At 42.3% G+C, this 13,441-nt stretch overlaps 1 protein-coding gene across 1 annotated transcript in view; it reads right to left on the minus strand.

The window, feature by feature from the left end:
- The window catches only part of LOC308314476 (uncharacterized protein), a gene marked incomplete at its 5' end in the record, with an annotated part of 41,608 nt that overhangs the window by 8,721 nt on the left and 19,446 nt on the right, over positions 1-13,441 (minus strand). Inside the window, 2 exons of the mRNA XM_080762107.1 lie at positions 8,231-8,371; positions 9,358-9,434. Of these exons, the coding sequence (XP_080618233.1) occupies positions 8,231-8,371; positions 9,358-9,434 (218 nt within the window). The remainder of the gene's footprint in view (positions 1-8,230; positions 8,372-9,357; positions 9,435-13,441) is intronic.

Here is a 13,441-nt window from a genome sequence, read left to right on the forward strand (position 1 = left end):
GGTGTCAAGTGTGAGTTGTGGATGAAAAATAATCGCTATCCTGTAACGAAAGTCCAGACTCCACTCGCATGAATGGAAATGCAATTTCAAGGGGAGTGGTTACCCCGATACCCCGGCCAAAAAAAACTTTTACGTTGCTATTTTGATGACCGAAAAAGTCGATAAGAGCAAATCATAAAATCCCCATTGGAGATCAAAAGGTCAGAGGTCTTTTGACGAATGAAGCTCTGATTTCTAGCATATTCCCTAATTTCGTGGAAAACTGCTAAAAATAAGGGGTCTACAACCTTTGGGCTTGACCGCTGATAATTTAAGCATTTTTCAATAATTTTAATATTATTCCAAATATGAATTAAATGTATCATAATTATGCTGAATATGATTAGCTGTAAAACGGGTTATGGCTTTGAAAATTAAATGCCAAACAGGTTTTCCATTTCAATATGATCATAAAATGGAGCATTTTAATCTTTAATGTGGGAAATGATAATGCTATATGTGGTGGAGTGACATTTTCATTTTCAAGTTCACATAGGCTAATTTTAGTCCCCAAAATACGGCACTGCAACTACAGTACATATTGCAGCCTTTGCAATACACATATGCCTCTCTCATATAACGCAATATGACTATAGTGCTCAGTCCTAGAAAATGCATACATCAAGAGCCCAAAGAGGTCAAAGTGATCACTTTCCAAACGCCCTTCAAGACTCGCTCTCATTCCAACACTTAAATGTGAACTTTGCGAACTCACTCCTGGCAAGTAGGTGTATTTCCATTAAACAGGTGTGAGTGTGTGTGCGAGCCCATGCAAGTGTGCGTTTGTCTGAAAAGAAAAGGGGAGAGAAAAGGGAGCCAAGGTGTCAGAGTATGTTAGCAGGGACTGCAAAGTTCTTTCACACCATAATGTAACAAGCTCTGAGGTCCCGCTTAGGTTTTACTGCTTGGCAGAAACGGCTGTTAACCCCTTTATTAGTGTCCCAGGTGCACGCTCACTAGGCCTTTATCACCTGGGGCCAGCAAGGCCCCTATGTGGGACCGTGATCTGATCCCTCCCCCCTAGAGGGCACGGTCGTCTGGCCCGGCTTTCACACCACCCTATCAAATGGCCCTATAGTCAAAGAGCAGTCTGGGACAGCAGGGTTCTCCATTCATTTGATCCTGACACTATTGGGGCTGTTGATTGTTGTCTTAGCAATGATTCTAGTGATTACTTTTTCAATAAATTGAATAATCAGGAAGTGTTTATTTATTACATTTTTTAATACATCAACAAATCAACGTGAAACCACGCTCTATTTTATACTTTGTTCATAAAATGGTTAAATGTGTAGATGGCTCAAATAGCCGATTTACAAACTCACCACACGTCATAAAAAGTTTTTTAAAGAAAGAAAGGAAAAAACAATGTAAACGTTTCCCTCGGGTAGCAAAGACTACTACTTACTACAGTAGAGAGAGGTCTGACTTACTTCTGCAATGGTGTGATTTAAACAATTTGTACTGGGATTCTTTAGAGGCTAGAATAGTGTCATGTTGTGATGACCCCATAGCTACTTTAGGAATGTGGGATGGAGATGCTCTTTTCCTCTACAATCAAGAGAAGTGGCACATGATCCTATTTCATTCTGTCGGACATTAACAAGAAGAGTTAGCAGCTTTGCTATGTTTGAAGACCTTTAAGAACCCTGCTGCCTGTCGGCCCACATCAGTGTCTGGGCTGGGGCAGGATGTGAGGTTAACCATACCACTAAAACAGGCTAAATTCCAGCAGCCTGTCAGTGTAATGGGCAACTTTAAAAACCACAAAATTTGTTACCTCGACATCATGTGTATTCAGGCTAACACACGACCGTGTACCCATGGTTATTTGTACTAATCGCAGGACAAATCAAAAGCCTGTTAATTTACGGTTATAACAAAAATGCATAAATCGACGACTTATGCATATGGTTTTCATAAATGGTGTTTCTTTATAATGTAATGAATTATATTTGTTAAGTGTGCAAGTGTTGAGCATGTGGAAACAGAAAAGGACAGAGGAGGGCAGAGGAACAACACAAGACTAGTACAATATGTACGTAGCTGTAATTTTAGTTTAACACAGGACACAACCCAGAAGCTATTCTCCAGTATATGAAACAGGAAAATAGCCAGGACAACTATGAAGGTATTAAGGTCAATGGGAAAAGGTCAGTGTTAGAGGGACAATCACTTGACATTCAACTTGGAATAATAAGGGTGGAAACAGATCGCGATATGGGAACATGCTCCACCTCAGCTATCCATCTCCCAGGAGTCTAGCACATTACGCATGCACGCACGCACGGACGCACGCACACACACCAGATTCAGAGACTGTCCTGAAAGTTTGACACCACTTGGAGTGTGTGTGTGCATGCATGCGCGTCCAGCTTTAAACTTGGTGTGCACGTCGCTGATGACCCGAGGGGGAGCCGTGACCAGCGTCAGTTTAACAGACTTCAGACACTGCACGAGTAGAAGGTTGGTCCGATCAGCGGATCTCCCAAAAAAATCAATAAAACCACAACTAAAACCACACCCATATGGATGGGTATGGAGTATGCTGGCCTCCATATTTGGGCATGTGAACTGGGCACGGAACTCCATAGATGGGCATAAAAGGGACACAGACAGCCACAGAATCTCCATATATGGGCTTAAATCAGACACAGAAAAAGGCGCCATTGAGGGGGCACAAAACAGCACCCGAGCGCTGTTCATGGAGCACTGGAATGCTGCATGAATAGCACTCTGAAATACATTGTTTTCAACGAGGGCCGGCGCAAATATCAGCAATTGTATGTGTGCATGACAGCTGTTTTAAAGTATTGTACAGTGACAAGTGACAACTAAAGTCTCTGTAATGTTTATGTTGTACCATTACCAAAAACAATCAAGGGATTTAAGATCATTAAAGCTTTGCTGTTGCCTGAGTCCAGTGCATTGTGCCAACGTCCGGTCCAGGACTTGTCACACTTCGCCTAGCACTTTGGCAATTTAAAAATAGTCCTCCTGGTGGTGCTATAACAGGCCGTTTGGGACAGAGGTTCATCGTTTGCATCCAGGGAGTGCGTGTGCAAAATTTGGCATCAACCGGGTTAACGGTGCCAGAGATTAGCTGGTAACAGACAGACGGACGGACGGACGGACACACACACGGACGGAGTGCAAAACATAATTTCTCCCCATGCCTTCGGCCTGGTGGAGACAATGAGGGTGGTAGGCCTGCCATGTTACAATTTAGCACCTTTCAATGTGGGAGTCAATCGATTTCTGCATTGATTTGAAGGTAAATGCAGAGATGCATGTTTGCACATAAATGTGTCTGTAAGAGTAGCAGTAGGGGTGATGGGTGGGTGGTTGTATTGGGTCGTTCTTGTGCGTACTATCTGATAAAATCCTAACAGGCACCGTGACATGAGCGTGTGTGACTGGGACCGGTAAGGTGAAGTGAAACTCCACGCTCCACTATACTGCCCCGGGAGAGAAGATGAGGGGGTCTCCATTTTCTGCCCTACCTGCTACTTAAAAGTAAATTAAAATAACTGTAGTGCCTCACTGCCTCTAGTCCTCAGATGTCTCAAGACTTCTTTCTAAATGAAAATAAAAGGCTTTACAAAAAACTATAACTGAAACTAACTCAAATCTATTTAGTCTGTAGGCTGATCCCTCTACGCTCCCACACAGAGGTGCAGAGTCTACCGAAGGCAGCGCTTCCATGGGGTATCCTGTGCAGGACCTCCTCATCAATGGTGGCCGCGCGTGACAGGGTGCTACCTAGGTACAGTAGGTACGCAAACTTTGCCAGCCTTGAGATGTTCAACATTTACAGTAATGAGGGGCTCAGTGTACTGGGCACCAGGAGCAGGTTGGTGCATCACCTCTGTCTTCTTGGTACTGTCTGTGCATGCTGCGGCAAAGTTATCCATGCTCTGTTGCATTTACAGCTGGTTTGAGGCATTCCATGCACAATAATGGTGGTTATAATGAAATAGCCACTCTATTGTTAAGTTAATGTGTGAATTACTTCGAAACTCAACCTCAAGACAATAGCCTCCCCATAACATGAAAAGGGCTATTTTAACTGGTCTACATTCTTGCATAACTTCTTTCTCATGGACGGCATACACCACTGGATTGTATACGATATTCATGCCTGGACAAAGCGCACCGCATCAAAATAATGCAAAACCCTCACTGTACAACACAGGGGAGGAAAGTGAGAAGACGAAAAACATGATCGCGAGAACCTTGACAGAAATATCTCCGACTGTGGGAGATGTTTGGACTCAGCCTGATGCTTTAATGTCTGCAGATGTCATGTCAAGCAAATCCACTGCCCCACATAATCATAGTGTTCAACACGGACCGCAAGGAAGCTCCAGACTCATGACTCGTGTGTGTGTGTGTGAGTGAGCCCAGGGTCAGTTTCTTCCAACAACACAGACTGCCTTTTGTGCTCATACAAAAACAAGTAATCTCTCTTCCCCCTCCCCAAGAGTGTAAAGATGGACACAAAATGGTCCATCTTTTACACCGTCAAGAGTTAAATTAACCACTTTCAACCTGGCATCCCTAAAATATAGGGCTTATGTTGATAACGTTTGGGCAACAGATAATGGACGTTTTATATTTCACATTCTAGTCATATCTAAACTTTTCTTTTCATACAATTACCTGGAAATGACTGAAACTTCAGACTAAAGGTAGCACAACAGACACACTGTTGTACTTGGTACAATATTGATCTGTACTATAATAAATGAACATTGTTAAATGTAAATCAGACATATTTGCAATGCTCCGACTGGAAGCCTCTCTACTGTAAAAGAAAATGTGTATTGTTGTTTTGTTTCTTTATAGGAGTTGAGTTTACCACGTTGCACTTCCTCCACTCCTGACATCACAAAACCACTCAACTGAATGTTGGGGGAGGGGCAGATGTAGCTGTTTTTCAAACATTTATGAAACAAATTTCTCGTTTCTGACAAATTAGAACATAATACCGTCTCCTCACATTCTTTGAATATCCCCGCCTATTGCCCCACCTTTAACCCATTTTGGGCGGGAACCCCTTTTAGTATTAGCATTGTGTTATGCTTTAGCTATTGAAAAATAGCAGATCTACAAGCCACCGAGTGGCGCGCTACGAGCTTGTAGGTCCGCTTTTTCAGAAAACTGTTTTTAGAAACTGATCTCAGGTCAGAATGGGTTAACACTCAACATGTTGTACATGCAACATGTCAGGTGTTTTTTTTAGGCTATATTGGATGTGTTTCTCGCCTCCGTTTAACATTGAGCTGTGGGTGACTCTCCATGCCTTCTTCTGAGTGTAAACTTGTCCCGTCGGAAAACATTTCGCCCAACTCTGAGCATAATTGTGGCGGAAGGAAAATTGGTTCCAGGTTTGAAGATGTGAGAGGAAACATGGGCTAAACGAGACAAAAAGTATGCGGTGTATGTCCCATAACCCAAGCACCACTCCAATCACTTACAATTGATTATGTTTGCCATCTTTCAAAACAAAACCTTGTCTAAGCTTTTTCCAGGCTACAGGCTGCGCTGACACTGATTACATTTTCACCTCATTATGTCCTATATACACTGGTTTATACACTTTGAAGCTTCAAAGAGAAAGAGGAAAAAGGGACTTGGTAACAAACAATGAACTCAAATTAAGTGATTTCCCTCGACTGTAGTGGAAAGACTGCATGCAAGCCATCATGAGTGCACAAATACTGTATATCCACAGGAGTATTTGCTCCACATTTATTATAATACCAAGGAATCTAGGAAGGAGTGTGTCCTAACACTGCTATTCTTAGAGAACTCCTCCCTTGTTACTTAAACAGGAAGGGTGCATTTGACCTGAGCGAGCTCTGTATGTTGTGAGGAAAGGTTGTGGGAAGGTTCTGCCTAAGTTCACCTCCCAGCAGCAGGAGGGTCTGATCCAAAAGCCTGATACTAAAGGGCCACACATGACGGGACCGGGCCCTGGAGAGACATCATCACCGAGGGCCTGAAAGAGTCGGCCGCTGCCCAGATCGGATGTTTGTGGAGGTCTAGGTTATAAGGGTCGATACAGGGAGTGTGCTTTGTGTGTTGGGATATGGTCTGGGAGCTGGGGGGGATTATACATACGACTCTAACATGATCATTTAGTGGGGCTCTGTTCAAATGAGCACTGATGCAGGCAGGGGTCCTGCGTAATAAGGGAAGTGCGGTAATGACTTGAGGGCTGGTACACATTAGAGGATATTAAAAGAGCCATTTTAATCACTCAGGCTGCAAAGCGGAGCTCTCTGTGAGAGGGGGTCTAATAGCTGAAATGGATATGTTTCATTTGCACTGATTGAGATGATGAATGGACTTATCTGAAATCACTCCCAGGCATTAGCCATGTTCAATAGCTTGTTTTAGGTTATAAAATATTGTACATTGTAGTTTTTTTTTTTTTTTTATAAAGACAATAGCACACAATGAAGGGAGAGGAAAAGAGGGCAGAGAGAGGGAATAACATGCAACACAAATCTTGAGTTGGAATCAAACCCATGACATTGCAATTATATGGCGTGCAACTGGTTCGAATTTTCTATATTTTTCCCCCTACATAAACATTTATAACAAATCAGATGTTAAAATGGTAACACGTGGCACCAAACAAACGAAGGAAGTGGGATTTTGATGAAAAAGAAGCAATATAAACCAACTAGTTTGTAATCAGTTGTGCAATTACGGCAATATTTCAAGTAATCCAAATTTACTGTGTCAAAGCATAATTTCTGTTTGGGTTCTTATTCTCCTTTATAACACTGAAAAAACAGACGGAAATTATGTATTACGCCAAGCCTCGTGTCTGCCCACTGACACAGTGAACTCAGTTGGTGAAGAAAAGCACACTCCCAACATACGCTCAAAGAAGAGTCCAAATCCTAACTAAGAAGGAGTCGTGTGTATCTGGCCTTTGACGCACCGTGTTAGCGGTAAAGCACTCATTTAACCCATTCTGGGCATAGGAACCCCTGTTGGTGTTTTAAGCATTTTGTTATACTTTAGCTATTTTTGAAAAATCGTGAAAATGCGGCACAAATCTTTGAATATATATTCTTTCAGAGCGAACGTTTTTAACTCAAATATTTGCTTCTGCGGGGTCCTTGAAACAATATATTTTGAGATGGGGGGGTCGGCGGCCAATTATTATCATTTTCGGGATCCTTGACATGAAATATGGAGCACCACTGATACAGAAACATGAGGTATTTCAGAAAACTGTACCCAACTAAATGGGTACAGATCCAAGCAGTCCCTCAGCAGTGGACCGGAGCCATGGCTCTACAGCCTTGGTGGATTGCAGACCCTGTGCCATTGGTGGATTGCAGACCCTGTGCCAGCTCCTGCCCAACGTCAACCCTACTGCTCGGCCCCGTCAGCCTGACCCTCCACGACAGTGATGGATCAGTGCGCATGTAGCCGAGCCTTGGGGAAGATGTTACAGTAAAGGCACACTACAGGCTGGTGCCTCCAACCGCGTCTGTAATCTGGTTAGGAATGGCAGGGTAAGCATGTGTGTGTGTGTGTGTGTGTGTGTGCTAATGCCAAGAGTTGTACGTATACCACACTGTGGGTGGGCCGCATGCATCCTGCAGGGCAATTCCTGCCCTGCTTTAACGGGAACAGATAAGTGGTACTGTGGCATACTACAGTGAAGGGGAGGGAAGGGAAGAGCAGACCCAAATGCTAGGCCGTGTGGCTCAGTACGACCTGAGGTGCAGCGGTGCTTAGGGCTTTTTCTGCAGACTCATCCTCCTTCTCACCACCCAATAAAGAAACTAGACTAAGTCAAAAACTAGAAATACAGTATATGGCTTGCTGGACCATGTGTGAAATGGTGGTGGGCTTTTAAATATGCACGTTCGAGACTGCAAAATAATATGTGCCTTTGTGTGCTCTCTCACATTGGCTGAATCTCTTTGCCTATCTCTCAGGCTCCTCTACAGAGGCTTTATGATATTGCAGTTTTCCAAAACTATATGACAATAATTGTTTTGCGATTATGAAAAAAAAAAAAAAAAAAAATCTAATTATAAAATTATTTGAATGATTGAGATAAACAGTAGGAAAGCCAAACGAGACCAGTTGCAATATGGCACAGTCAAAAACACTCACTGCAAAAAGAGTACAGTCAGACGGTTGCAAAACCAATTACCTTCTCAATTTCAAACGCTTTAGCTGTTATGGCCTTGGCTCTACGGGCCTTTAAGTCTTCCTTGGGTGTCAGCTTCGGCTCCGTGCTGCCCACCACCATCACGTCCTTCTCCGATTCTTTTACACATGCGGGGAGTTCCTCCTGACAGGCCAAAGGTTAAAGTGTAAGGGTCAGAGAGCTTCAAACGTCTTTACTGTCACTAGTGTTGTGTTAAATGCTTCATCATGCATGCAGCAGGTCAACAGTAAACATTAGAGCTCTGATTATATATACAAAGGACAAAAAAAGGAAAAACGGCGGCAGTGAATGACACCTCCTTTCGATGGGAATTTACATTTACCTCCCCTTGTGTTTTTTTGGCCAAACAATACCTTTTATAGGTGTGGTGGGGGGCTCAGAGTGTTCCCACTAAGGAAAGTAGGCTTTCTAACACAACCCACTTTTGTATTGGTGAGTAGCAAAAAAGTTATTTTTATTTACGCTAAAGACGAGAGGCTGGTCTGCATTTATGCGAGCCCCGGAAGTCATCGGTAATGCAACGGCATTAGAGCTATGGACCAGAGCTGGGTTGAACCAGATAATGCCCCTCCCCCTTTCTTTGTTTGTTTGTGAATTAGGTAGGCCGGTAGGGTAAGTGATATTTGTTTTGGTCAAAACAAGTTTTGTTTTTTTGTTAAAAGGTTAAAGCACTGTATTCTGATCATATTCATTGCTATAGACTGGTGTGTTTGTTCAGTTAGTTCGAGTCGCCCTGTCTCTCCAGCTTTTTAATAAACAGAAAATACATTTCCAGGTGGGTTGCACATTTGAGAGTACATTTATCTGCTTCAATTTGAGATCTTTCCAGTTCCAATATTGTCTGCTCATTTCTCAGTGTCATCACTTCCAACTTCACTTATCCTGTACGAGTTCTCTCTCCTGATTGGATAAAATCGGTATCAGATATACAAGCTGCAAGCGAGTTTGTGCATCTGCTATTTTTGAGGGAGGAGGAGGGGGGGGGGGTCAATGACAAAAAGAAAAGTTCAGTTGGGGGTCCCCAGACAAATAGCATAACTGCTGTAATGAAGCATGAAGCATTGATGCTGGTGAAGAACAATGCGTTCAGAAAGAGAGCCTGGTCTCACCTGAACGGGCATGGAGCTGTGTGGAGACCCGGCAGCTGAACCACTGGGAGTATGACTAGCTGGCACTCTGGGGTTTTCTGTAGAGAGAGTCACAAACACAGACAGTCACCCACAGATGTTTATGGTGAACAGAGGCATTTTGAACAAGGGGGAAACATTTTTGTTTGTGTGCAATCCTAATAAGGAACACATCAGTGCCGCCCGCCCACGGCATTGTTTTATTTTAGTGTGTCCTATAGGAAAAACACATTAAGGAACAATCATTTATTATCTGCTGGGAGCCACCAAGCAATTATTTACTCGCCGCTTGTACAGTGAACAATGGAGAGGACAAGATGCTATGAGGCTGTTTAAGTTTACTCGTTCACTGGAGTCTACCGCACAATGGTGGTAGACGTTCAGCTGCTACTAAATTGAAGTACTGTACTCTGTTGGCTCCGATATGTCTATAAAAAAAAAAAAAAATATATATATATATATATATATATATATATATATATATATATTGCAAGGCTGCAGATGTTTGTTTTTATTTCAGGGATCTCCCATGGTGATTAGCCTGACTGAGCCTTGGTGAAATTAAAAACACTTGCCGAGTTGTGATTTTGTTTTTAACCAATAACAGTGCTGTCAGGTTGTGAGACACTCCAGTGAAACTTTCCACAGCCAAAATGTGTGCAGTACAATTGTATACAATCTAGATTAAAAAGGTAATTCAAATCTAGGCCAAATGAAAACATCACACACACACTTGGCACCTCACACATGGCCTACTCATTGGCAGGCCTTGAGTCAAGAGCGCAAACTTTTCAAGCCGTTTGTTTGCCTGGTAGTGAATCTGATCAAATATACATGTAAATGTAGCCTAGGGTATATTCACTACTATGCTTGCCAGGCTGCCACACACCTTATCTGTGGCAAAAGATCAAGATGCGTAATCCAAATGATTAATGGAAAATTGACTGCAGCAGATGGTCATGAATTGCAAATCAATGATGAGCAGAGAACCGTGAAACCCATGAAAGATTATAGGAACAGACATTTATAGCTTATGCAATACAGGGCCCATATTAAGACCCAATGTGTAATGAAGCTAGAAAATGGAGATCTGCCTGACTGCTGATAGCTAAAGAAGACGATTGTCAATTTAGTTTATGGCTTTGTTCTATTAAACAAATATTTTATCATTCAAGTACTTAACACATAATACAGCATGTGACAAGTTGGCATTTGCCTGCCCCCCTCCCCCCCCCCCCCCCACACACACACACACAAATACACACAAACACCTGAGGCTAGTCAATCTGAGGTAGCACCACAAACAGACAGCTGTTCAATAGGGCAAACACTGCAGTCTGCATGCATTTCTTATCGGACACACAGGGCATGCCGTGCTGCCAGTCTGCTTGCACTGAGCCATGACGGATGACTGCTCCAAATGCCTCGTGTACTTCCACAATTGTCAGGTTTCTTAGCAGAGGTTGTAAAAAGGACATACATATGGCAGTCATGAACGAGAATGTCAAGGTTGACGTATGCATTGGATAACATTTCATCCTGTCGAAAAAATGTACAGTATTATCCAAACCCTATTATATGTTGTTCAGTGGAGATATGTCCTCCTTTTTTCCTTACTCCTTATGCCTAAACTGTATTGGCATTTTTTACTATTTTAATGCCAAATGTACAAGCTTGTGTCGATGCAGATCGGCTATTTTCACTAACTTAAAATGTTTTTCAAAATCGTAAAAGAGTAAGGGCATGAGATAGGGTCCCACATCTCTTTGCAGAAACGGCCAATCTACAAGCTCACAATGTGTCACAATCACAAGCCAGTTTCTATTCTTTTTTTCACCCATTATGACATGCACAGAATGGAGAATAGGGAGGGTTAGGTTCATGCTGTTAATAGTACATCTAGGTTTATATTAGATAGGATATTGTACATGTATTGTTATGAACATTCAGTCACTCTCATGTAAAATGTATTCTTTATCATCATTACCAAGTGTAGTTTGTGTTGGACAAATTTTGTGTCCCAGATGGAGTGGGGGGGGGGGGGGACTCCACTTTCTCAACATTGAATTGCGTCTTCACAGGGAGGTAGTTTACAACTATAAAGCACTTTACCATAGAAACATGTCACCATGTACAATTCAACATATTTACACATTCAGACCGTACGATGTGTGGGAACGTCATAACTAATCCAACCAACGTATCCAAAGGACACGTCCTAGCTCATTTTCATTGATATCAAACGAGAGATTTTTTTTTATTTTTTTTTGCTTCGCACATCCGCGGTCCCGTTCACTTCCCCGTTTACCTCTGCAGAAAGAATCCCTCGTATCTCCTAATCTAGGGAGCTCTCCGTTGTTATGATCAGATGGATACTAATATACTGATCTACTTCATTTCTGACTTCTGCCTGCCTCTCGTTCAAAATATGAACGCGAGGGATTATTCAGCGATTTTTATCGCAAATATGTGCCAGTTTTTACAGAGCTTTACAGAGTAAAAGCGGTTTTGAAAGAAATCTCGGTGCTGATTGCGTTAACAGTGATTCATCCCTGATCAGACCCCACTAATGCGGAGATGCAGGCATGCAAGTCACCAATTTGACTTTTACCAGCAGTCTAGAACAGAGGTTTTCAACCAGTGGTCCGGGGACCACCTGTGGTCCTAGAGGGGGTTCCAGGTGGTCCCCAGCTAAATGATGGAGAGTTGGTAACCAAATGGACCCTTATTAGATATTTAACTCTTGAGAGCGTAAAAGCTCTCAACAGTTAAATTATTGTTAAACATCTTACTTAATTTCCAAGTCTACACAATTAGAGAATGTAATTGTTATTTTGATCAATGTTTCCCCGTTATCTCTCCTATGGTACCACCTCAAATACAGCATGCATGGAATTGTGAACAAAATATTATCCAACGACAATAAAGTATTTTCGTTTTGGGTCTGAGAGACTAAATGTCATCAAATGGTGGTCCGTGGCTCAAATGGGTCTGAGAGACTAAATGTCATCAAATGGTGGTCCATGGCTCAAATGGGTCTGAGAGACTAAATGTCATCAAATGGTGGTCCGTGGCTCAAATGGAGAATAAAGAATAGACCTTGATATGAAAAAGGTCTAGAACAGTGGTCCTTTTAGGATGAGGTTAATGGTTTCAATTCAAATGTAATGAATAACATTACTGTGCTTCTTTTAGGTTTTGCACAGTTGACAGTTTCATATATTTAGGGGGGGATTGACTCTCTCCATTCAGGAAATGCAGTGAGTTGTGGAATGAAATTAAGCATTTTTTGGGGTCTTGTTTTTTTTTAACTCCATTTTGCAATCGGTGGGTAGTAGCCAGAGGCTATGGCTATTGGGGGTCCTTGACATGGAAACTTGCGAAGCCCTGCTCTAGATAGAACATGTGAAAGACTTACAGAACAGAAAAAAGCTTACAAACTGACTGATTGTGGAGACATCTGTTCCGTCAGTGAGCACGCTACTTTCACACCAAGGAAAGGTCAGACCTTGAATCCGAAGCCAAAGCACCATAATAAAAACCAAGGCTATCCTTTTCCCAGCAAGTGTGCTGCTTGAGTGTAATTAGCATCTTAACATGTTCCAGCACATCCTGGGCTCTCGCAGTGCACGAGTCTCACAGCAGATGCTTTGTTTAGGATGTTGGATTCTTTGAAACTTTGCTGACATTGTCTTTCAAGCTCCAAGGCATACTTACAGCATAATGCATAGCTCACAAGTTCACAACGTGTCACAGCGTTATTTTCAGTGTGCTACTAATGCAGCGTTCACACCAAAGGAAGCTAGAAAAAAAAAGCAAGCTAAAGATTTTTCAGAAAGTGGGCGTGTACAAGGTACCTGTCAGTCAAATGGCCTGGACTGGTCTTGAGACGAGAAAGAAAATAGGCAGTCCGAGCAGGCGCACATTTTAAAGTCTAAAATGTAAAATAGCGGCTGTAGAGGAGAAATAATTATATATTTAGTTATATCACAACACAACCTATTGATGGATAAATAAATAATATAATCTTGGTAAACATGCTTGTAAATAACCGAACGAGACGACG

Source organism: Protomyctophum bolini (assembly GCF_963924005.1).
Source record: "Protomyctophum bolini genome assembly, chromosome: 4".
NCBI classification, from domain to species: Eukaryota; Metazoa; Chordata; class Actinopteri; order Myctophiformes; family Myctophidae; genus Protomyctophum; species Protomyctophum bolini.